Raw genomic sequence first — 24,902 nt, forward strand, 5'->3', positions numbered from 1 at the left:
TAGAGTATTGGAGTTTGTATTTTATTTTATTTTATTTTACTTAAAGTCCTCCATGACATTATCTAATGACATTATCTGCACATTACATTATCTAATTGAATTTAATTAAAACAATACATTTTTAATCCGTTTCCTGGGGACAGCATTTCAAAACAGCATTTTTAAATTATTTATTTCTCCAGTGGTAAGCTATGAATCTTGTTTTTTGTGTGTGTATCCCATCACTAAAATATTAATTAGACTTTCTGGAGGTTAAATCATTAGGCCTGTGGTCTATGGAAGTAGTTTTTGTGTGTGTGTTTGTTCTTTTTACTAGAGTGTTGAAAGGGAGTAACTAGTTAAACAATCCCAGTGCATAAATGTGAACAATAATGATTCACTTACTTAAAATATTTGCTCAAGTACACAGTTCACACACACACAAAAAACATACACACACAAATAAAACACTAGTGAGCAACACTGCATGCTTCTATGTGAATTATCCTGTTTTTTAAATAACCAAAATATCAAAATTGGCGTGAGTTTATACACTATAAAGTGTAAAACTGAGCAGTTTATTCAGATTAAAACATTGTCAAATCACAGAAACAGACATGTCTAGTCTCTTACATGAGCATTTTGACATCACATTATTTGTAGATTTTCATTCCAGTTGGAATAGCTCATAAACCTTTTCAAGAATCATATCATTGTTGATGTTTAACCGCATAGGCCTACATAACGGCCATGTAAATATATTGAAGCTTACATTATTTTTGTCATTATTTCAAATCCAACAAACAAACAAACCACATACTACAAGCAAAAAGCTTATACATGGCTGCATCAAGTTATAGATTTTCAGAAACACATATATTATATAACATTCTGCCACCTGATATGTTTTCCATTTCAGACATATAATACTCTCGATACATAGAATTATCCATATATGCAATTATATGCAGACATGCATGGTTTCTTTAGTACAATATCCTGCACTGCTGAGCTGCAGAAACAGGAACTTTCACCTATACATTTAACCCAATAATCCTCTGCATTTATAATGGCCATTATATTTCTCTACACCCAACTCTATCCATATTGTAGTCAAAAAGTTGTTTATCGTGGTCTACAGGCACACACTGTGTATCTTTGTGGAAGTTCAGATGTGCTGTTGCTTTGTTGATTGTATTCATAAAGGCAAGTTGGTTGATCTTAATAGCAGCTTTATAATAAATAGTGCAACCACAACTATTGTCCTGAATAGACATGTGATCAGTCTCATACCTCTTAATCACCTTTTAAAAGTGAAAAAGTGTTTGTGATTTAATTCCTCCAGGTGAGACCATATTTGAAGATGACATCATGCCATCCATTATTAATACAATGACTGGCTTTCTAAGCTCTTGATTGGTCAGTTTAAAACTCAAACACTGATGTCATGGCATTACAGTAGCAGGAGCAATACAAACGTATGCACTCCAGCATCACTGGACATGATACGAGATGGGCGGATTGTGTGCTGATGTGTTCAGTTTCTGTTGGTATCTCCATGTCAGTCTGTCTTTTTAGTTTCCATCTCAGTTCCTGCTTTTCTCGACCAGGCAGAGTGAAGGACTTTGAGACATCCACGGATGATTCTGCGCATCCACATGACGTTCATAACGTCCAAAGACACACTAGAAATAACCCATGCACTGCGTCCTCCCAGAGGTAACTTGTAGAAGTCGTCTGTGCCAAAGACCGAGTACATATGGCTGTAGTAGCCTGGAATGACTGCAATCCTCACCAAGAAAAATGTAAATGCCATGGCGACACCATTAACCAAACTTGGTTTGGAAAGTTTATGGTAGCCCAACATGTGGAAAAACCAACTGGGAGACATTAAAACAATTCAATTAGAAAATTAGCTTAGCTTAGGTAAATTAGCATTGTATGGTAATGGTTTTACATCTATTTTTACATATAACTCACCGCTGGTTGACAAAGGGGGTGGAGAATTCTGAGAGCAGACGGAAATTAGCAAAGTAAGGCAATATCCCCTGACTCTGCAAAATATATAAAAGCACAAAATGACATTGGAAATCTTGAGGAAGTTAGAGACACCAGAACAAACCCAACTGGAAACATAACTTACAAGCACATAGTAGTATGCATAGAGAGCAGCAAAATGATGCATGACAAAGTATTTCTCTCCAATTGACTCCCATGAAGTGAACATGAGCAGGAGATCTGAAGAAGAACAGAGAATGTTCTTTGTGAGTGTAAGAAGTTAAAAGCAGAAAAATATTAACCATATATATTCAATACATTAATGTAATCTTAATTAATATTTCCAAAACTGTTTTTATTTTATAAATAATTAATTTTTGAATTAAAGATTAAGTGAAACATTGGTTCGATTATTTTTCCTCAGAAATAATAAAAGCACTAAATATGGATTTTGTTTGACTTTATTATATTGTGACTCTATCTATCTATCTATCTATCTATCTATCTATCTATCTATCTATCTATCTATCTATCTATCTATCTATCTATCTATCTATCTATCTATCTATCTATCTATCTATCTATCCTTTTAATCTAAAAAATAAAATAAAATTGTGTGTTACAGAAAACATCAGTTTTGTTTAATATTTACATTAAAATATTAAAGCAATGAAGCAGTTTTGTAAAGCTATTTTCTTCTAAAAAATAATAATAAAATTTATGGCAAACCAGGAATTCAAATTCATGAATTAAAATTACAACGCTTATCATAGAATATATGCATTTAAGTCATTAAGTTTATAAGCTGCATTTTTTATTTATTCTTGGATAAATTAATAGATATCCACCTTATTTTTTCAACTGGGAAGTAAGGTGTTTTCTATAAATGTGCAAGACTTCCAATTTATTGGCTGCTATAGGGAAATAACGAGAAGAATATATAAAAGTGTGGTAAACTTTAAAATTGTTTTTGCATCAAAGCTGCATGTTTAATTAAGAGAATACATTAAAATAATGTGGTCACCACTTTTACCTGAAAAATAAAGTGGATAGCATCACATCATCAACCCTTCACTCACCTGAGATGAGGTAACCTGAGGTAACGGCCACATTTAGTTTCACCAGTGTGGCATCTCCCCTGTAATCACAAATTATAGAGGTTGGTGTATTTAACACTTTTAGTGTTCGTGAGAGTTCAAATTCCAGTTCAGGTTCAGACTGTGTTGTTTTGACAAAAAAAAAAACAAACAAACAAAAACACACACACACACTTGCGTAAGAAGTTGTGCTACCACATTTGTAAATGATTGCATCTACACTATAAAAACTAATACATTCAATAAGTTATAACAACATATGTTTTTACATTGTTTTAACTCATCAAAATAAGTTAAGAAATTTTAAACATTTTTTTAATAAGTTACAAGATGAGACAAATGTTGGCAAATCTTATAATTCCTTTGATTTAAGGTTAAAATCTGACATCTTTGATCGTTAGTCTGACATGTCCACCGGCAGCCGATTAATGACCACTGAGATCAAATTTTACCTCAGGCGAAACTCTGGCAGTGTCAGAAGATTTGCCACACAATCCTGCAGTGTGACTTCTCCGACGACGACAGTCAAATATCTCGGTTTTTCATGACAAACTATGACCAAAACGAGAGCTAGAGATTTTTTTTGTAGCCACCATTTCAGTCCCGCGTGTAATGCAGCTCACTGTCACCGAACGCGTCATTCATTGATGATATAAATCTCCGGACAAGTTTTCTTGTGCACGTCCGTTTTAGCTCGCCTCGACTATCGTACAGTCTGACATTAATGCCATTAATGAGATCTTACAGTGTGACATGACTTACAGCGGCGATCATGTTCGTACAGTCTGACAAGGGACATCGCAAAGGATTTTGAAAAATCGCACAGTGTGCAGGACCCTTAAGTTGAAATAACTTAAACATCCAAGTCAATTGTACTTAAAAATTTCAGGCTGTGACTTTTTTTTTTTTTTACAGTGTATAAATCCTCACCAGACTGGGTCTTTCTGGATGGGTTCATCAAAGATATATATGTAGAGACAGAAAAGTCCAACAACCAAGGCGTGCACTGTTGAGACGGCCCTTTGAGAAAAAGAGAGATCTTCCGACTTTAGTCAAATTTGTTACATAAAATGATATACTTTTAGAAGATAAAATCTGACACCTGGAGTTCCACTCTGTCCTTTGTGTAGGGCTGAGCCTGAGGAAGCCTTTGCAGAGGTGCTGAGACACCCAGGGGCTACCTCTGTGGAACAGCCACTGGAAGCCCATGAAGCTCCCTGTTACAACCACCAACACCTGCAGGCTGAGAGGCTCCATGCCTGCTGAGCCCTAGAGAGAGAGACAAGAGAGAGAGACAGCGGCGAACGTCCAGAAATAATTCTTCCATTGACCCATTGACGACACCCCCCCCCCCCCCCCCCAACACATAGTAATTACCCGCCTCTTTAACTAAACAAAATGTTTCTACTCCAGACTGGTTGCGAGCATAAAAGCCCCAGTCATCACCTGAGCTGCCGCAGTACCTCTCTACTGCCAAATCCCCCGATATAAATAAGCATTTGCATATGTGCTGACACAGCCATCCAGAGGTCAGCCGACTCCAACACGTCTCAGATTGCTCCATCCGTGATTTATAGAGCCACTCGTGGCTTTTGTGCAGTCTGAAATACATCCAAGTCGCAGAGATCCCAGCGTCCTGTATAGGAAACAGCTGATTGTGTGTGTTGGCTTTGTGCTGTACACACAGACTTCTATCCTGGCTGAGGGAAGCGTGCACATGTTACTCCAGCTATACATGTCTGCAGTATGGCCAGTGATCGAAATTAAACCACAGGAAATCAATGCGCGTGATCAATGTGGCATTGTCCTGGTCCACTGGGACGACCACTCCCCTGCTTTGTCCTCGTACCCTTGAAAAAGGCATCAGGCTTCAGTGCTTTGGGTAACTGATAGTAGGAGGACGTCAAGCCGGTGTGACCTTGTCAGATTTGAATTCTACTGATTCTCTCACATGTAAACTTCTGCATTTAGCAGAAGCTTTTATCCAAAACAACTTACAAAAAAACAAGGCGCCAACAATATTCATAAACAATGCCAGGTTTATATGACAAATAATGAAGCAAACTAAAGAGGAGGAGAAGTACACATAATAATGTGAGTGTTAGTGCACTGAAAACACAAAAACAGACAAATAATCAGGAAAAATGCAGTAGGGCATGCTGTCTTTATCATTTTCTGTGCCGGATTCTTTGGTCCAGTCATTCATTCACTCTCTTTTGCAATTCATTTTCTCTTACAACAGCTCTCTTGCAGTCCTGCTTTTTGGTGTGACTATGAAAAGACTCCATGCGTCCTTAAAAAAACGATGAAATAAATTCAACACAATGCATGATCAGACTTACCCTTTCCGTTATGAAAGACCCATTTTGAACTGGCCATGGAGAGTGTGCATGAACACAGCTGGACACAGGGATAAACGCAAGAGATCGGTGGAGCTCAGGTGTTCACCTTAGGCATGCACAGGGGAGATTGGTGGAGAGATTGTGAATGCAAATCCAACAGCCTTCCCTCTCTGGCCATTCTCTTTATCTACCCACTAAGTGCTTTCTCTTGTATGCAGTTGCCCAGTGTAATTGTATATCTTTGTAAATGAACTTCACTAGAGGAACCACTAGATGGAGTAAGGCATCCAACTTTTTCCTCCCCATAATAGCAAATGAGCTTCAGGGAAGGCAAATGTGTTAGATCAGGAGAGGGTGGTTGGTCCTGTCCGAACAAGGACACTAATGGTGAATGAATGAATGTTGTATATTTAGCAAGGGCAGCCCTGTCGTCCTCAATTTCCTGAATCCTCACCCTGAACCAGATCTATTATCAGACTTAACCAAACAAAATAAACCCTAACCCATTTAAAATCACTCCAACCGTAACACTCCAGAGTCTATTTAGAGCCACAATGGAGCTAGTTTAGGTCAGAGCGGTTTGTCTTGCCATACAGCTCCAGGTAAGAAAGTCCCATCCCCCTCTAAAGCTCTCTTGTTTGTTGTTGTTGTTGAGTCCTTCTGCATGCCGTGCCTCAGGGAGGGAGCAACAAGGCATTCCTGTTTGATGAACCGTTTACCCCAGAAGAGTTCTGCTCATGGAAAATGTTGTGCCTAAATGTGTATTCTATGGTTTTCAAACTTTATAATGCCAAGGACCCCCGAATAGGATGAACCTTTTTGAGGGACCCCCTTCCTAAAATCAATCTATTTTTATGTACGAAAAAATATTTAAACTGTTAGATAAATATGAAGTGTGACATTATAAATGCAACATATTGTTTTCCATCTTAAATTGGTTATTAATGTTTGATGTGTAAACCTGAAGAACATTTTCAATTAAAAAATGATTTGTATACAACTTTCACAATAAATGCATGCAAGCAGTGTACATACTATGTTAAGAAAACAATACAAAAAAAGATAAAGGGGACTATAGTGAGAAAAACTATTCATACACGAAGCATATACCATTCTGGATTGTATACGGCTAAAAAGGAGAGAAACATTTAGAAATGAACCAATTAGAATATTCGGTAGACTTTATCCATTTTTGCTTTGTCTTTATTCTCTGAAATTTTCCGGAGACCGCTTAGAACCTTCTGGAGGACCCCAGTTTGAAAACACCTGTTCTAATAGAATAGCCTTTACATGTTTCATTTTATCAGCTCTGGGTTACAGAACAGCAGAAACTAGCAAACTCTACTGTAGATGCTGACTGAAATGAATACTCAAATACTGGAGACACAGGAAAAGGGGAATTCTGTTGCTGACTAAACATCCCTTTTCACTTCTTGCTGAGTGAAATATTCATGGGTTGTTGTGGGTAACCTGTTGATTTACTGTAAGACTGAAAACAAGGTATTATAATGGAAAAGAAACTTAGACTTTAGGTAGAGTTTTAACATTACATGGCAGTACCTTGCATCTTTCTGATTTATTATATTAATATTAGCCAATATTAATGTTAATGTTTTACTCAGGGTTATCCACAGTGGTGGGTCTAGTGTTTTTCCTGTCTTAAACAAAGTCTGGGAACAATCACTTACAATGGCAAACACACCTTGCTTTCCAACAGTTTCTTTGTTTTATCACTATAGTGACGGGCTAAACACAAGCCTTCTATATCATTAGAATACAAGTTTTGGCTTGTCCTTAATTAATTGCATGTCTAGAGGCATGATGGGACTTTCCATTTCGATTAAATCAGGGGGCTGAAAACCATTTTGTATGTCTAAAATGACATGGCATATCTTTAGAAATGACATCAGATGATGATAAAGGTAATTGCATTATAATTTGCATAAAATAACGGTATATATATATATATATATATATATATATATATATATATATATATATATATATATATATATATACCGTTTTTTATGCAAATGTATTATTTTAGTTACATATAATTTATTTGTATGTTTTTTTATATTTTGTTTTAATAATTGTTTAAATTTATATTTGAACAATATTTGAAACTCGTACTAGGGTGAGGGCTTAAATTTTGAATATTAATAGTCTGCTCTGCTGACTTCTTTTTAAAACCTTCTTTTTAGCGTCCAGGGCCTGCACAAAACTAGGATAAGGGACTAAACCGGGATATCTTGGTGATCTTGTCATCTGTATGCTAAATTTAGTACACCGCTGTCGTGTAAACGTACCCTGAAGGCATAGGCTACTCACACCAAGAACGATAACAATACTGAAAGATAACTGTATATTAGCAGATCAATTATGCCAGGACCACCAAGATATCCCGGCTTAATCCCTTATCCTAGTTTTGTCCAATAGGCCCCAGGGCAGTGGTCCCCATCCCAAACATTAAAAAAAAAAATAGTTTAACCACCAATGGTTTCTACTACGATGACCATTGCTCAAGATGCTTTTGAGAAACGCAGTGTCAAGCACGCAAACTAAATCCATAAGCTACACTTACCGTAGCCATTTCACTGGCGCCACAAACTAACGTCTGAATTTCAGCCAATCAGGAAGGCATACTGTGTTACGTCGCGCAACCTGATTAATATTCACAACTCATGCCTTCGCCATAGTAGATTTGGTAAATTCGCTCGCGTTCAACCTTCTGCTCTTCTTTAATTACTTTGCTGAACAGAGAGAGTTTCGTGCATCCGCTCAGCTGGGGAAAATCGGCAGTCATTTTTTTGTGACTAGCCTAAACTCACGTATTTGTTGCTTTTTTTAAAGTTGTGCAAAGAATCTTTTCCGGACAAGAGGAATCAAGAAACCGTGAGATTGACAATTTATTTGGTGCAAATCGACGTGAAACAATTAGACAATGACTCAGTTCAACAAGGGCCCTGCATATGGTTTATCAGCTGAAGTGAGAAGTAAGGTAAGGTTTGAATGATTTTACAGTGCACTTTAACGTCAGCTTGTCGATTTTTGCTTCTTTGACTGAATGGTGTTTCTTTAACTGAATGTGTAACTGTCTAAAATCGAAACTGCCTAAGTTAAGTTACATAGACAGCTTTTCAGGCATCATAAACATGTTCACAATCAAATCTCGTATATAACTTTAATATATTTAATGTGCAGGATGGTCAAAGGCGCTGTGTCCGTAGGTTTTAGGAGAAAGCCATTGTTTCCTTTTCATATTTGATTAACGTTAGTTAGTTCTGATAATTTTTTTTTTTTTTTTTTTTTTATAAAACACAAATCCTTTTTCACGTCTGTACGTAGAAATTGAAAAGAAAAGTATTTCATGTTGCACTTTTCAATGAATTAAACTTTTTACGCACGCGACGTTTTGATTTAATCGCCATGTTGAGATGCTGTTTGTCATTTGCACCTTATCAGTACAAAGGATGTTTACCGTGTTTTATTCTGGTTGGTAAAGCTTGTCTCTGTAGCCTGATGTGTTGTGGGTCATGGGGTCTTTGTTGAGTTCTGGGTGGAGCTCCAGTTTGAGAGAAGAAAACGAGGCTACTGCAGCTGTAGCATGCTCTCTGTGCTGATTAACTCAAAAACACATATAAAACCAATGTAATGATGGCATTATCCGTCTAAATACGCGACAATGTGTGTATAATAAAGGTTCAGTGTCATTAGCTGTCATTCTTCTGGGTTGAGTGGTATGGAAACTAATGCGCGTGCAGCATCTTTTTTAGTCGTTTTGGAGGACTTGTTATTGGCTTATTAAGCCTGGCTTATTTTTGTAGTTTATATCTAGACTTCCCTTTGGGAGATGATTAGTTGTTAAATAGCTTTTTTGAGTGATATAACTTTTTTTTTTTTCCTTTTTCTTTTTTCCTGGGTTGGGGGTTCAGGAAAAGGTTAAGCTTCACATTATGGCACTGATTTTCTTTTTCGACTTGTTTTTAAACGATTTCTTAATGTTTTTCTCTGTGTTTATATAACTGCACATAAACTGCAAAAACAAGGTTATTTATTTTATTTAGTAAAAGATCTGAAAACAATTTAGACCCTATAGTTCAGTAGCTAAACCCTTGGCCCTTTGCATTCGTTAGTGTTCTTCTTCTGTTCTGGAAGTCTTGTAAAAGTATTGTATTGTAAAAGGTTGTAAAATTCAGAGGTGGAAAGTAACGAATTACATTTACTCGCGTTACTGTAATTGAGTAGTTTTTCTGTGTACTTCTACTTTTTAAGTAGTTTTAAAAAATATGTAATTTTACTTTTACTTAAGTACATTTTGATTGAAGTATTGTACTTCGCTACATTTTAAACCACATCCATTACTGAGTAAAAATAATTCATTAATGCAAAGAGGGGAGGAAAAAAAACGCGATCCGGAAATGACTATATTTAATAGAGGGCGCGGGGCGCGGGAGAACAAGCGCGCAAATATCAGATGGAGACGGACGAGACAGACGTCGTTGCAGACCCAGGTGAAAGCAAAACGCCTTCGTTAACCCCTGGCTAGTATGTAAATACTTTGGATATAGAAAAAAATAGCGTGGTGTTGTCCCGAAGGATATCAAATTTGCACAAAATGTGGATGAAGAAACACATAGAACATGTTCGGGAACACATCCCTCTGTGCAGATAAAGGTATGTTTATAACTTAAGGCCGATTGATTTCTGTGACGCAAAGGGAATTCCGGAATCCAGTCATGGTGGAGTACGCAAACTGGTGGATGAACGAAAAACTCGAAAGTAGAGCTGTAGCCTAGCCTGACAAGCCAGACCCACATCAAGATGTTTGGTCTGGAAACTCACCATAGACAGGGCTCAATCCGAGGGGCGGGATAAACGGTTGTCTTTCAAACTCCCTCTGCACACGATAGGATAGCGCTACACCAACCGGAGCAACGAAGGTGAAACAGAGCTCGCTGACTGATTAAACATTCGGCGTATCCGGTCGGCTAAACTACGAACACATCTTCCCGCTCTTTGTTCTTTTCTCAGAGAAAAGCTTAACTCCAAGTCTTCCAGAGTCGCGGTCAGAGCTGATTCGAAAGACCGCCGCAGTTCGCCAGTTTCTGTGTTAACTAGAAGCACGCAAACGCAACTCGGCTGTCGTCATTATGGCCCCGCCCGCCGACTCTATACACGATGTGATTGGGCCGTCCAGATTTTGAGGAACACAGCTCAGAATGGTATTGAGAGTGCCTAGACGACACTTGCGGGCAAATTAAATTTGCTGCCGCTAGGGTGCGTCTAGATTTCTAGGCTAGCTGTAGCCTAGAAACAAATCAAATCGCGACATGGTCTGGGAATATTAAAGCACAAAACATTGCTATATGAATAAATGATCTGCTTGTTCTGTCTCTGTGAATGCTCTGCTCCGTCTACTACATACAGGACTCTATTATTCCTAAACATTTTAACGAATCAATGATAAAAATAAGTTGTTAATCTAATTCATTATAATTTATTGAATTTAGTTTATTAGACATGTTTTATTGAAATTTTAATAAACAAAATAAACAAATGGTAAAGTTTGTTATAATAAAGCATTTGTTCAACCAAAAAAATAAAATAAAATAAGACCAATCATCTTCATTCATTTAACATCATTTTAACTAGTTATAATAACCATCATTTAATAATAGGTACAATAATTGTTTAATTGATGTTTTCTGAGATAGTTGTCATATCGTGAAAATCTCATTCTAATCACAACCCTACAGGGGAGAGTTTTAAAAAAGTAACTATTTACTTTTACTCTGAGTACATTTTAAATGTTACTTTTTACTCTTACTTGAGTAAATTTTTAGACCAGTAATTTTACTTGTACTTAAGTAAAATTTCATTGAAGTAACTGTACTTTTACTTGAGTAAAATATTTTGTTACTCTTTCCACCTCTGGTAAAATTTGGCACACTGATAGAGGAGAGTCTGAACATTAACACATTAACACTAACACACCACATTAACTCAATCCCTCTAGCGCCGTTTGAAACAAGCTAGAAACTAAAGGTTTCCTGGCTCATGACTTAATTTTGCATCAAATTTATATATAAAAACGATCATGAAATTTTCCACAATTTAGATATTTCCGAAAAGCTACTCGGTCCTGGAGGGCCACTGTCCTGCAGATTTTAGTTTCAACCCTGATCAAACTCATCTACCTGTGATTTTTCTAGTGGTCCTGTGCTTGCTCAGGTGTGTTTGATCAGAGTTGGAGCTAAGCTCTGCAGGACAGTGGCCCTCTAGGACAGAGTTTGAGGAACCCTGGCCTAATGCGTCAACAAATTTGTATGGCATTGTGCCAAGCTGATTCTGAGGCTCTGACACTTCAGCGCTTTACCATATTGACTTGTCTGCTCACAATGACCACACATCATCAATTTGACACATTATCAACAAGCCATGCCTACATAACTTACTGTGCTTTTTTTTGTGCTTGGGCCCCAATAATTGCTTCTTGCAGCTATTTTAAAAAATGTATATTATTATTATTATTACATCCCATATGATATTTTTTTTTCTTGCATGCAAAATACCATATACCCTTAAATAGGGTAATATTTGAAGGAACTGCCATTTGTAGTAGTGTCCAAAACCATAGTGGATATTATTGAAGGCTCTCATTCAATCCCATAATGCACCATAACAACGAGTGCACACCCTTTCTATGCTCAACGCCTAGAGAATATCCATAATGTACTGTGACTGTTGTCCCAAATTAATTCCCGCATCTCGCCAGAAGATGGTGCACGACGTTGAATCATCTATCCATTTTCCAAACCGATGGACCAATGTGGCTGCAGCGTAATATCATACAGGTATAAATTCCTTTTTACTTGATTATTCAAAGGTTTTATACCTGCTAGTTTCCATGACAGAGTTCGAAATAAATATTTTAATTTTACTACTGGAGCTGCAAGTTTGCTAAGTGTTCAATGATTATTAAACGCAAACACAAACTATGCAAAAGCTGCGATTTTGAACACTGCCCTAGTCCTCCGCTAATGAGAGTCCATCTGGTACACCTTTGCTCAAGGGATCAATTCCACATTCACACACCTAGTCTTGAACCTACAGCCTTTTTTGTTAGCAGCTAAGGCCACAGCTTTCCCTATCCAATTTTGTTTCCCCCTCGTCTCGAGAAATATCTGCGCACACACGAAACCGCTGAAACCAACTCAAAATTATGTAGTAACAGTAGTATACAGTGTGTGGCACTGTAATTCTGCCACAGAAATACACTAAAACCTGAGAAAAAGAGCAATGGTAGGTTGTGAGACAAAATCTCACAATAAAATAACAATAAATACATTTGCTACTTGCCAGATTGTGTTTTATTAATGCTTACACCTACCCCAACCCTAACCTACCCTTACAATAATGCAAATATAGTTACTATTGATGTGGCCTTGCCCAGTGCCTGTCATTGTATTGCCTTCTAGCCTTTACTGTGCGGGATGTGGTGTAAGGACATTACCATCTCACAAAATGTATGGATTGGATGTAGTACACACGAAAATGCAAGCCAGTTTCAGAATTATCCACTCTGGGACCCATTTGCAAAAAATACCGGTTTCAGGCTCCTAAAACGGCGGATCCATGTGGACGAAAATGCTGATACAATACAAAAAAAAAAAAAAAAAAAAAAAAAAAAAATATATATATATATATATATATATATATATATATATATATAATATTTATATATAATATATATATATATTTACACGTACAGCATACTCTGTGTTGATGAGGCCTAAGACCTTTTACCATTAAGCTACAGTCATCTTCATTGTTTTAAATGCTTATCTCATCTGACAATTACACAGAAACACACCTCTAGTGTCTGTGGTTGGTCATTTTAGTGCTTTTCAATAGAATTCCTATCACACCATGTTCTCATTAAGCATATATGTGTGAGTTTTTGTGTTTAGTCGGAATGAGTGGGAGGGTAAGCAAACAATGTAAACCACAGCGGGGTGATGCTTGTATCCTGTGTCGTTGCAGAGGTGTGAAGCCACTTGCCCCAACCTGATTTTCATTAGCACTTTACTGGGATGCCATGCAAATCTAAAGAGTTTTTGTTATCTAAAGTTAAATTTTGCGCAATTCAACATGACAGCGATCAACTTGAGCTAAATATATTGAGTATTAATCATTTCTACTAATGGCTAAGTGTATAATATTGTAACTTTATCCTAAGTAATGTTATGCTATATTAGGCAGCTACATGTGCTAGTGATACATGCTTCATGAAAACATAAACCGAAAAAATTTATAATCAAAATGAAAGATGACCTGTCCAGAAGAAATACAGCCAGCAATGAGTCATTTTTCAGCCCCTTTAGGTCCCTAAGTGCTCGACATTGTTGGAATATTTACTTGCGTTTGATTTCTTTATTTATCCAAAGACTTCTTGTGCATTGCCTTTACATGTAGGCCTACTGTATTCCTTTTTTTTGTTGCATTTTTTTGCATTGACTGCAAAACCCGGCACCGTGCATTTTGAATGCTTTTGCTCGGGTGCGTGCCAGTGTTGCCAACTATTTTCCAAGGAAAGTAGCTAAAGCCTGCCCAAAAAGTTGCTAGATGACGTCATGCGTCATTTAGCATATCAATGACGTCATCACGCCGCCCTTGCGTTCAGCCTGCCTAACGTGTTTTCTCTCCTAACCTGTGCTCATTTACTGTATTTTACAATAATGAGGTTCAGGCAACTGTCCAATAAATGTTTTCATTTCCTTTTTGTCATCCAATATGACTATGATATAGTGAATTACAAAATTGTTATATGTGTAAAATCTGAATTGAGAAACCGGATGAACTAAAGCTCTGTGATAGTGAGTAATATAAGTGATAAGCGCAAGAGAAGAATGGAACTCAACTCCTCCTAACTAATTTCTTTAAATATAGAACAAAAGAAGCAGATAAAATTAAGTGAGAAATCCATGGCAACCCTGTGTGCTCATGTGTAGCTCGCTCATTCACGTCTGTCAACTGCTGTCTGTGTACGTTCACCGGCATGCGTTCAGCTCCTCTCAGCCATTCACTGAACAGGGCAGACGCAGGGAGAGGTGTGTGTGACGGCAGGGGAGTGGGGGGTACTGGCGACATTTGTAAACTTAAGTAGCTGACATTTGTCCAAAAAGTCGTTAGATTTGTCGGTAGTCGCTTTTTTGAAAAAAAGTCGCTAGAGGGGTCTGAAAAGCCGCTAAATATAGCGACAAAGTCACTAAGTTGGCAACACTGGTGCGCGCATGTGTGGGCAGAACCTGTAGCGGAAGCAGTGGTAGCCATGGTAGCGAGAGAGAGTGACAGTCGCCCAAGCCAATCATTTTTTTTAATTCATTGCACACCAACTGAAATATTTCAGTTGTTTTATTGTTTTAATGCTGATGACTTTGGCATACAGCTCATGAAAACCCAAAATTCTCAAAAAATCTAAAAAAAATTAGCATATCATGCAAAAGTTCTCTAAACGAGCTATTAACCTAATCGTCTGAATAAACTAATTAACTCTAAACACCTGCAAATGATTCCTGAGGCTTTTAGAAACTCCCAGCCTGGTTCATTACTCAAAACCGCAATCATGGGTAAGACTGCCAACCTGACTGCTGTCCAGAAGGCCATCACTGACACCCTCAAGCGAGAGGGTAAGACATAGAAATAAATTTCTGAACGAATGGGCTGTTCCCAGAGTGCTGTATCAAAGCACCTCAGTGGGAAGTCTGTGGGAAGGAAAAAGTGTGGCAAAAAACGTTGCACAACTAGAAGAGGTGACCGGATCCTGAGGAAGATTGTGGAGAAGGACCGATTCCAGACCTTGGGGGACCTGCGGAAGCAGTGGACTGAGTCTGGAGTAGAAACATCCAGAGCCACCGTGCACAGGCGTGTGCAGGAAATGGGCTACAGGTGCCGTATTCCCCAGGTCAAGCCACTTTGGGCTACAGAGAAGCAGCACTGGACTGTTGCTCAGTGGTCCAAAGTACTTTTTTCGGATGAAAGCAAATTTTGCATGTCATTCGGAAATCAAGGTGCCAGAGTCTGGAGGAAGATTAAGGGAGAAGGTCCAGTGTCAAGTACCCACAGTCAGTGATGGTCTGGGGTTCCAGTGATGGGCTGGTGTTGGTCCACTGTGTTTTATCAAGGGCAGGGTCAATGCAGCTAGCTATCAGGAGATTTTGGATCACTTCATGCTTCCATCTGCTGAAAAGCTTTATGGAGATGAAGATTTGGTTTTTCAGCATGACCTGGCACCTGCTCACAGTGCCAAAACCACTGGTAAATGGTTTACTGACCATGGTATTACTGTGCTCAATTGGCCTGCCAACTCTCCTGACCTGAACCCCATAGAGAATCTGTGGGATATTGTGAAGAGAAAGTTGAGAGACGCAAGACCCAACACTCTGGATGAGTTTAAGGCCGCTATCGAAGCATCCTGGGCCTCCATAACACCTCAGCAGTGCCACAGGCTGATCGCCTCCATGCCACGCCGCATTGAAGCTGTCATTTCTGCAAAAGGATTCCTGACCAAGTATTGAGTGCATAACTGAACATAATTATTTGAAGGTTGACATTTTTTGTATCAAAAACACTTTTATTTTATTGGTCGGATGAAATATGCTAATTTTTTGAGATAGGAATTTGGGGTTTTCATGAGCTGTATGCCAAAATCATCAGTATTAAAACGATAAAAGACCTGAAATATTTTAGTTGGTGTGCAATGAATCTAAAATGTATGAAAGTTAAATTTTTATCATTACATTATGGAAAATAATGAACTTTATCACAATATACAAATTCTTTGAGAAGGACCTGTATATACATACATTTGTTATGGTAACATGGTGTGTAGGTACATAAAAAGCAGTTTTACCTTTTCCCATCTTGCGTTGCCTCCAGATTAAGAATGGGCTAATGTTAAGGCAGGCGTCAAAAAATGTTTGGCAATATAGTGTATATAGCAAAATTAGAATAGGCCTAGTTTATTTTTATTTTTGAATAGTAATTACAGAATAAATATTCGACTATTCATGCACGTCTCTAATTCAAACCATGTTTCCGTGATTCAGATTTTTACAGATGCGCCCCATTCTGGCCGCTCAAATCGGATTTTAAATGGTCTTTTGTGTCGCTCCTAACAAGAAACTATAGTAATTTATGTAACAATGGTAACTCATATTCAATACTTGTTGAACGGAAAGAGCACAGCGCATATTTATCTAAATGCTACACATTGTTCGCTAACAGTAGCCTATACCCCTGGTCACATTTTTCAAAATTCTTTTCACCACGAAACGAAAAAGAACTTTGGGCACCGTGAGTATATCAGGGCCTTTATGCTCACCAAGCCAGAAATTATTCAAGAGGTGAAATTATATCAAATTCAGTCAAATAATTCATTCCTGTGATGGCAAAGCTGAATTTTTTGGATCATCACTTTAGAAATCATTCTAATATGCTGTTTTCCTGGTCAAGAAAAAAATCAGTGTTGTGCTGCTTAATTCCCCCCCCCCCTCCAGAATAGACCGTTCAAAAGAACAGCATTTATTTGAAATAGAAATGTTTTGTAAAATTATAATTTTATTTTGCCATCTCATTTAATTAATTGAATGGATCTTTGCTTTTTAAAAGTAAGTATTTTTACTGACCCTAAACTTTTGACTGGTACTGTAGGACATTGCCCTGTGCCAAATGGTCAGTTGTAGCATTTACGGTCATTATACAAAATATGTGGCTTGTAAGCCTATATAAATCCACAGTTGACAGACTGTTCTTTTTAGAGTTCTTGTGCGCCAGGTTTTTTTTAATATGTAGTGGACTAGTGGTCATATAGACCAATTGTTATGCAAACATATCTTGTAGTCTGTATATACATCACAGACCTTACTGCCACATTATTTGTCTGCGAGACATTTCCAGAGCAACAGTGAATAATTGATCAGCAGAAACAGCTGTGCCGTTCACCAAGGTCTCTCACAGCATTAGATCTTTGTTAGTGATCTCTTCCCTCCAGCAAATCTAAAACTGTGATGTAGGCAGGATCCTTTCCCTCTGTGTAGCTCTGGCTGAAATCCTCAAGTACTTCCTGCAAGTGTTTCTTTTTTTATTATGCTCAGTTTTTGCCCATGAGGCCAGCAGAACTCCCAACATGTTCTCACAGGGCCAAATACAGATGTTCTCCCTGTTTTCTCTGTCTTCAGGAAGTTCACTCTCTGCTCTGGGTCGAGGGGATCTGGAGACATGTATCAATGCTTTCCTCTGCTACATGTTTTTTTCCCTTCCTTTTCCTTAAATGCTCTAGTTCACACTAGGAACACAAGCTCTATTGTGTGAAAAATGGCAAATAGACAGCTGGATTTGAAGACTACTGATGTCCTAGATGCAGAGCAGTATAAAGCACCCTGAGATGATAAAGGAGTCTGAGATGGGATATGAGAAGGATGCATTCATCAGCCTTAAGCTGTGTGCTATTTGAACCTGCACTTTTGTGCCCCTTATTATTGCTGGCTCTTTATATCATTGAGACTTTTTTTTTCTAACACACACTAACTGCGTTTGACGTAAACTTATGGCTATCATAGCAGAAATGAAAGCTGTTATTCTCCATATGTTTTTCCGTCGTTATTTTATTTAGCTTATTTTATCTTTTATTTTATCTCCAAGTGAATTTAGGTTTCACAAATATCCATTTTGAGATTTTATGATTATTACAGTTAACAGGGATACTAAAGGATCAGTGTTTTAAAACTGTACATGAATGTTAGATGAAGCAAAAAAAATCTTAATGTAAAAATAGGGGAAATGAGCATGAATGATTATTCAATATTCACTAAAATGAATAAGGTATCCATTTCTCCTTATATTTTACATAACTTGATTTGCCATTTTTACACCATCATAAATTGTTTTTAATGCAACAATCAGAAGTTATAATAAATTAAATTTAATATCAAGTAATTCACAGGTCATTTGGAAATCATATTACTGTAGAATGATTAAAAAAAGTGTTTGCCGCTAGGAAAAGCATGTAAATGTACCGGATGTCTGTCAGCTCTTTCAAGGGTAGGTGCTGTGAATTGAGATTTGGAGGAAACCAGGTTTTTTAGCTTTATCCTGCAGTATGTGTTGTTTTGTTTTAGTGTTGAAGGATGTCCACTTTAAGCGTAACAAACACCTCAGGGATTGGAAGTGATGAAGTGATGATTATCTATTTTTCCTTGTGTTTAAGGAGACTTTACAATAGCACTTTAATAATGGGGTATATGATCTCAATTCAAGTTCTGTTTTTCATCCGTCATTTTTCAACTGCCATTGGTTCACACCAACCAGGAGACATTAAGGTGTGACTGTGATGCCTGCTGTACTACTCACGACGACACATGGATTTGCTGTAGTTTTTGTCACAGACCCATTTCCTGTTGTCCTAATGCTGACACGCAGCTGAGGTGAAAGAGATCACGACAGGATATAGAATACAACAGTTGTGTTCCCAAAGTGAAAATCCTTTTCGTTTTCTTTTTGGACAATGATTTTGAGTGAGAATGTATAAGTCTTATAGGACAGACCTGCCATGAGCTTTGAGGTTTTGTTGTGCCTTAAAATTGGGTTTAATTGCTGAAATCCCAGTAAAGAAATCTAATTGTTTGATATGCCTGTGGAGAAAAGTGAATGAGAGAATACTTCAATCAAGGGGGAGTAGTCACTGTTTTGCTCTTTGTCCTCTCATAATGGAGAACTTCTAAAAGGAACAGACAAAGTTGTATGCCTTTTGAAAGTGTCTTTTTAATATGAATGTTAAGGCCTTAAATTGTTCCACAAAGGAAAAGGAAAGTCTCAATTGCTATACATTTCTTAGAGGGGGTCAAAAGAATTGTCCATAAAATCAGACATGTTTTAACTCGTTTCACCTCATTGTAACCTCAGATATTTCATTCAGGTGAACTTAGGAACCAAACTGCTCTGTTTGGTTGATGGAATATGTTTTACAACTCATTTACAATTGATTTTCAAGACCAGAACTGAGAAGTCAATTAAAGTACCTTTAAGTGACAATGAAAGGAAGGACTACCTCTCAAACATGAAATGACTTGATTTAATTATGATACAAAACTTGTCCGTTATTTTTTTGTTTATTGTGTCATTCGGATTGATAAATCAGAACATGGTGTTTACGTGAACGCTAAATAAAGTGATCGTGTTGATGTGTGCATTTGACAAGCTTCAAATTGAATTTAATCGTTTGACCCTAGTACACTGCATGAGTATATAGTTTCAGCACTGTTGTCGCATACTAACCATCCTTTTGTTTCAAAAAGCAGACTTCCTATTTATATATTTCGGGACGGCGAACACATGAAGCTTTGTGCTATGCTGCTTATATTTATCAAGCAGTAAAAATGCCCATTTCCATGCCCAAAACAAGCCGTCTGCAGATAAGTGTCTGCTTGGATTGTAATCGTAATACAAAGCACCTACTGACAGTTAGCAAGCTATTCTATTTTAAAACCTATAGGCAAGATAATTCCTTTCAATATTTTCTGTTTGTTGAATGGCATTAATGGGGCTTGATAGGTGTCTGAAGCTGCCCCTGAAGTCAGAGTTCGCAAATGGGGTAACGCTCTGTAATTTCCTGTCCATCTTACTGCACTTGGCTCCAGTCCAGCACAAACTACACAGAGAAGACGAGATGGATTTCCAAAGCTAACCTTAAAACATGATGGCACCTGCAAGCTTAAAAACCCTTTGTTTTGGACGTTTATGAATTGAAACTGTGCAAAAGTTTCCATGTGAGTTTCATGCACGTGTTCTTCTCGGTTCCAGTTATTTAGATTCACCAGGGAAACTGTCTGTTGCTACCTCACCTTGCCTTATTGGCTCCCCATCAGTTGGAATTAACGTCATTTTGTATGGCAGGCCTTGGTTTACATATGGAGAAACTATTTAAGGAAGCAAGAGTCACTCTCTCTTTCTCTCTTCGGTCCCTGCAGATCGCTCAGAAGTACGACCTTCAGAAGGAGGAGGAGCTGAGGTGCTGGATTGAGGATGTAACGGGTATGCCAATCGGAGAAAACTTCCAGATGGGATTGAAGGATGGTGTCATACTGTGCGAGTGAGTCTACGAGCATGATTGGAACCATCATGCGCATTTCAGTTTGATTAGGAACATTGGAGCACAGATGGCTGAATGTTTGTTTGGCTCTTAATAATGATTTTTAGCCCACCTGTAACCGTTTGTCTTGTTTGTGTCCCTACAACACACCAAGGGATTATAATATTCAGGCTTGCGACCCAAAAACTTGTGCCAACTCAAACCATGTGTTGTATTATAACAATCTAGTCTGGCATCTACACCTTATTTTGTTTGCTGTTGCCCTAAAGGAAAAAGTCCCTTATTTTAATGAAGAAACGTTCTGTCAGATGTTATCTTGGTATATACCATTTAAACATTTGTTTAATGTTCATTTGTTTAAACATTGATGCAAAGCTGAATTTTCAGCATCATATGAATATAACAGTCACATGATCGTTCAGAAATCTTTTGAAAATGGCGATTTGAACAAAAGACCACTGTTTGTGATCAGTATGTATTTTTGTATTAAGAGTTTTATAAACGAACACCTTACTTGTCAATGTAATGTGTCCTTGCTGAAAAGTATTTCTTTCTTACACTTTTGAGAAAAAAAAGTGTGTAAGTTGAGTGTCCCAGAGAAGAATGTAATGTGTGTTTTTCTCATAGGCTTATTAATAAACTTCAGCCAGGATCCATTAAGAAAATCAACCACTCCAAACTTAACTGGCACAAGGTGAGGAAAAACGGTTTATGTATAGAATTGTTTTAAAGGGATAGCTCACTTTAAAATGAAAATTCTGTCATCCTTTACTCACTCTCAAGTTGTTTCAAACCTGTATGAATTTCTTTCTTCAGCTGAACATAAGGGAAGATTTTTTGAAGAGTGTCAGTAACCAAACAGTTATCTGGAGCCATTGACTTTCATAGTAGGAAAAAAAACAATGGAAGTCAATGGCTCCAGTTAACTGTTTGATTACTGACACTCTTCAAAATATCTTCCCTTGGGTTAGAAAGAAATTCATACAGGTTTGAAACAACTTGAGGGTGAGTAAAGGAGGACAGAATTTTCATTTTAAAGTGAACTATCCCTTTAATGTTGTTAAATTGATTTTCGGTATTATTAATGTAAAAATACCACAGCAAAGTCACTTTTTTCTTATTCTTTTCACTGAAGCTTGAGAACCTGGGCAACTTCATCAAAGCCATTCTTGCTTATGGCCTGAAGCCTAACGACATCTTTGAGGCTAATGATCTGTTCGAGAATGGAAACATGACTCAAGTTCAGACCACACTTCTTGCTCTGGCCAGCATGGTGAGTTTTTTGCAAAACATCTTGATGGAGATGATAAAAGAAGGTTTTATTCTCTGACAAAAGATTGGATTTACATTTGGTTAAATAACACCTCTTTCATTTTTCCTTCAAAGGCAAAAACCAAAGGTATGGACACAAAAGTCGACATTGGCGTAAAGTATGCTGACAAGCAGTACCGCAAATTTGATGATGAGAAGATGAAGGCTGGTCAATGTGTGATTGGACTGCAGGTGTGACTTCAGTTGGATCATATCTGTTGTGGCTTTGGGAAACCGTTTGAAAACTACCTCCTTCTGTAAGTTTCCCTCAATCATGCATTGCATATTCATATACATCCTTTATTTACTCAATGGCTAGATGGGGACAAATAAATGCGCAAGTCAGGCTGGAATGACTGCTTATGGCACCAGGAGACATCTGTATGACCCGAAGACTCAAGCAGACAAGCCTTTTGACCAAACCACAATCAGCCTGCAGATGGGAACTAATAAAGGAGCAAGCCAGGTGAGTGTGAATCCCTAAAGGAATGCTTCACCCAAAACTGGATAATTCTGTCATCTTTGAAACAGAAATTAGGATATTTGCAAAAAAACCTGAGAGGTTTCTGTGCCTCCATCGACAACCCAGATAACCAAAGCCTCATTTGTTATGCTTGTCTCACACACATATGTTTATGCTTTTATTTACCCAATGTTATGTGCTCAATGAATGTGTGTAGATCACTGTTTAGATCTTTTTAACATTTTTAACGATTTTTAATAAAGGGATAGAAAATGAAAACTGTAAATGATGACAGAAATGTTATTTTTGGTTGAACTATCCCTCTTTCAAGTGTGGTCGGTGGTCACATACCTTTGCACACCAGAATTCTGCGGGTATAATGCAGTCATATCAATAGGAATCCACACAGTCCGTAATTTCACATGAGGATCTTGTGAGGTCAAGCATTTCCCAATGTGTATTTTAAGTTTATTTGAACATTAACACACAAATTTACCAATATAAAGCTGCTTGGTTTGGTTTCATTGCATTGCTGCACTATTGACAATGGATCTACTTTGCCCACAAATTTTTGCTGATGTTTCGCTAATGTTATCAGGCTTTAAAATCATGGTTGTTCAATCCTGCTGCTGTAGAGCCAATGTCCTGCAGAGTTCAGCTTCCGACATACTTGGTTGCGTCTCAATCAGCTCCCTAACATCCAAGGTCGGGAATCTGTATATTGTGTAGATGAATTTGCAGCGGATCTTCGTTTGTGTGTGTGATGATGGGATTCCTCACGTTGCTTTGACTCCTTTATACATTTTATAAGCCAAAAATACCATCATATGTAGGCTACGCACATACAACAAATGCATTTAGTCCAGAAAACGTCATTATTTTGGATGTTCGATAAATTCCGTCTTGAAATATATGTACTAAAAGCACGCCAGTCAGGTTGTGAATGTATCCTTATGCCTTTAGGTTCGGTTGCAAGTGAACAAAGTGATCCAAACTACAAGTGTAAACACATCCTGAGAGACACCCCTAGTTTCTAGTGTTCAGGTGTGTTTTATTGGGGCTGGAACTAAGTTTTATTGGGCCTGCAGCACTGTGTCCCTCCAGAAGCAGGCTTGCCTTAAAGTCGGCATGAAATGGAAGTTAAAATAAGCTTTTCTTCCCCAAGTGAAACTTCATAGATTCTTGAACAAGACAAAAATGTAGGGTGGGAATTGATTTTGTCTATCTGGAATTGATTGTTTGGATGGTTGTGGTTTGCCATTGGTCGATCTCATGTGGGTAACACAGGTTATCCTGCTCTCGTGCTGAAAAACAGTGTCATTAGAGAAATGAAGAGATGAGATGTCCCTGCAAGAGGGAGGGTTATTTTGATTAAAGATTATGTGGACACTTTAATTAAATTGAATAATGTGCATAGATAAATCCTTTATAATAAATGCTGCAATGTTTTTAGTTTATTCACCCTTTCTTCTCTCTCAGGCTGGCATGTCAGCCCCCGGCACAAGGAGGGATATTTTTGACCAGAAAGTGGCTGTCCAGCCTCTGGACAACTCTACCATCTCACTGCAAATGGGCACCAACAAGGTGGCCTCTCAGAAGGGCATGAGCGTGTACGGGCTGGGCAGGCAGGTGTACGATCCCAAATACTGCTCCTCCCCCACTGAACCCACCATCCACAGCAATGGGAGCCAGGGCACCGGCACCAACGGCTCTGAGATCAGCGACAGTGACTACCAGGCTGAATACCAAGGGGAATATCAGGATGAGTACCAGGCAGACTACCACAATGAATACAGACCCCAATATGACCATGGAATTGACTATTAAACTGCAAGTGTATAGCACAGATTAATATTTTTTGGATCTTTGCATCAACAGAGCGAGTTGTTTTTTTGTTTCGTTTTCCTCGCTGCCCTTTTTTACATGACAAGAAACCGATGTTAAGAGGAGCGTTTGTATATCATCATTCCTCTATTGATTATACAGTATTTTATTAGGTAGATAGACAATAGACTATAGGTTTGTTTTAAAAGTATGGTCCTGTTAAAAGTTGAGATGGGTTAGAGGAGAATTTAAAGTATTCATCAAATGTCCTTCATGACATATTAACCACATTCTGTATTCCTAGTTTTTAAACTCATTTTGAGCATCAGACTTTGTGTATGATTTGGTGTAGCATTGGATTTTCTTGCCTTTATTGTATGTCGATTTCAAGTTCCCAAATGAACTGCAGTACAAAAAAAAAAGCCATTTAGAAAGATTAAACACTTCCCAGGCCAATTTAAGCATTGTTGCTTTAAGATTTTTTTTTTGTACTATATTTTTTTACTTCCTGCCTTTTTAATTCATTTGACCAAACAAGACAGTGCTAAATTGTGCCATAGGCTCTTGTATATGTTTAGACCTACTCGTATCTCCTTTTACCCTTTCCATTTTTTTCAAACATCTTGTATTTATTGCCATTAATACTCGATAGAGACCCCTGTCCTGTAGAATGGCTCCTGTTTTGTTTTTGTTATTTTTGTTTTTTTAAATAATAAAGTTTTTAATTTTCCAGTCCA

General features: G+C 37.7%; 2 protein-coding genes across 5 annotated transcripts; one reads left to right on the forward strand and one right to left on the reverse strand.

Annotated features, from left to right (window-relative positions):
• Positions 1–521: 521 nt before the first annotated feature.
• si:dkey-10f21.4 (Transmembrane protein 56-B-like) lies at positions 522–9,041 on the reverse strand. Of its 4 annotated transcripts, none has more exons than XM_067453959.1 (7): positions 8,898–9,041; positions 4,177–4,343; positions 4,005–4,094; positions 3,057–3,115; positions 2,123–2,217; positions 1,960–2,033; positions 522–1,859 (listed from the first exon to the last, which is right to left on the reverse strand). In XM_067453959.1, the coding sequence occupies exons 2-7, from the start codon at positions 4,329–4,331 to the stop codon at positions 1,541–1,543; spliced, it is 792 nt and encodes a 263-aa protein (XP_067310060.1). In that variant the 5' UTR covers positions 4,332–4,343; positions 8,898–9,041; the 3' UTR covers positions 522–1,540. The 4 variants fall into 4 exon arrangements, with proteins under 4 accessions (XP_067310060.1, XP_067310056.1, XP_067310057.1 ...); XM_067453955.1 differs by lacking the exon at positions 8,898–9,041 and adding an exon at positions 8,001–8,040; XM_067453956.1 differs by lacking the exon at positions 8,898–9,041 and adding an exon at positions 5,417–5,627.
• On the forward strand, positions 8,162–24,902 carry cnn3b (calponin 3, acidic b). The gene is made up of 7 exons (XM_067453954.1): positions 8,162–8,417; positions 20,446–20,567; positions 21,195–21,261; positions 21,703–21,840; positions 21,954–22,070; positions 22,198–22,344; positions 23,821–24,902. The coding sequence occupies exons 1-7, from the start codon at positions 8,361–8,363 to the stop codon at positions 24,166–24,168; spliced, it is 996 nt and encodes a 331-aa protein (XP_067310055.1). The 5' UTR covers positions 8,162–8,360; the 3' UTR covers positions 24,169–24,902.

The sequence above is a fragment of the Pseudorasbora parva genome, chromosome 9, assembly GCF_024679245.1.
Source record: "Pseudorasbora parva isolate DD20220531a chromosome 9, ASM2467924v1, whole genome shotgun sequence".
Taxonomy (NCBI): Eukaryota; Metazoa; Chordata; class Actinopteri; order Cypriniformes; family Gobionidae; genus Pseudorasbora; species Pseudorasbora parva.

Excerpts from the sequence above, each read along its gene's own strand:
- si:dkey-10f21.4 (XM_067453955.1), bottom strand. Across the intron at positions 4,095-4,176 it reads AGGACAGAGTGGAACTCCAG|GGCCGTCTCAACAGTGCACG; the intron begins GTGTCAGATTTT and ends TTTTTCTCAAAG. Across the intron at positions 2,218-3,056 it reads CTCAGGTTACCTCATCTCAG|ATCTCCTGCTCATGTTCACT; the intron begins GTGAGTGAAGGG and ends GTTCTTCTTCAG.
- cnn3b (XM_067453954.1), top strand. The coding sequence starts at position 8,361 with ATGACTCAGTTCAACAAGGGCCCTGCATATGGTTTATCAGCTGAAGTG. Across the intron at positions 8,418-20,445 it reads CAGCTGAAGTGAGAAGTAAG|ATCGCTCAGAAGTACGACCT; the intron begins GTAAGGTTTGAA and ends CGGTCCCTGCAG. Across the intron at positions 21,841-21,953 it reads TTCTTGCTCTGGCCAGCATG|GCAAAAACCAAAGGTATGGA; the intron begins GTGAGTTTTTTG and ends TTTCCTTCAAAG.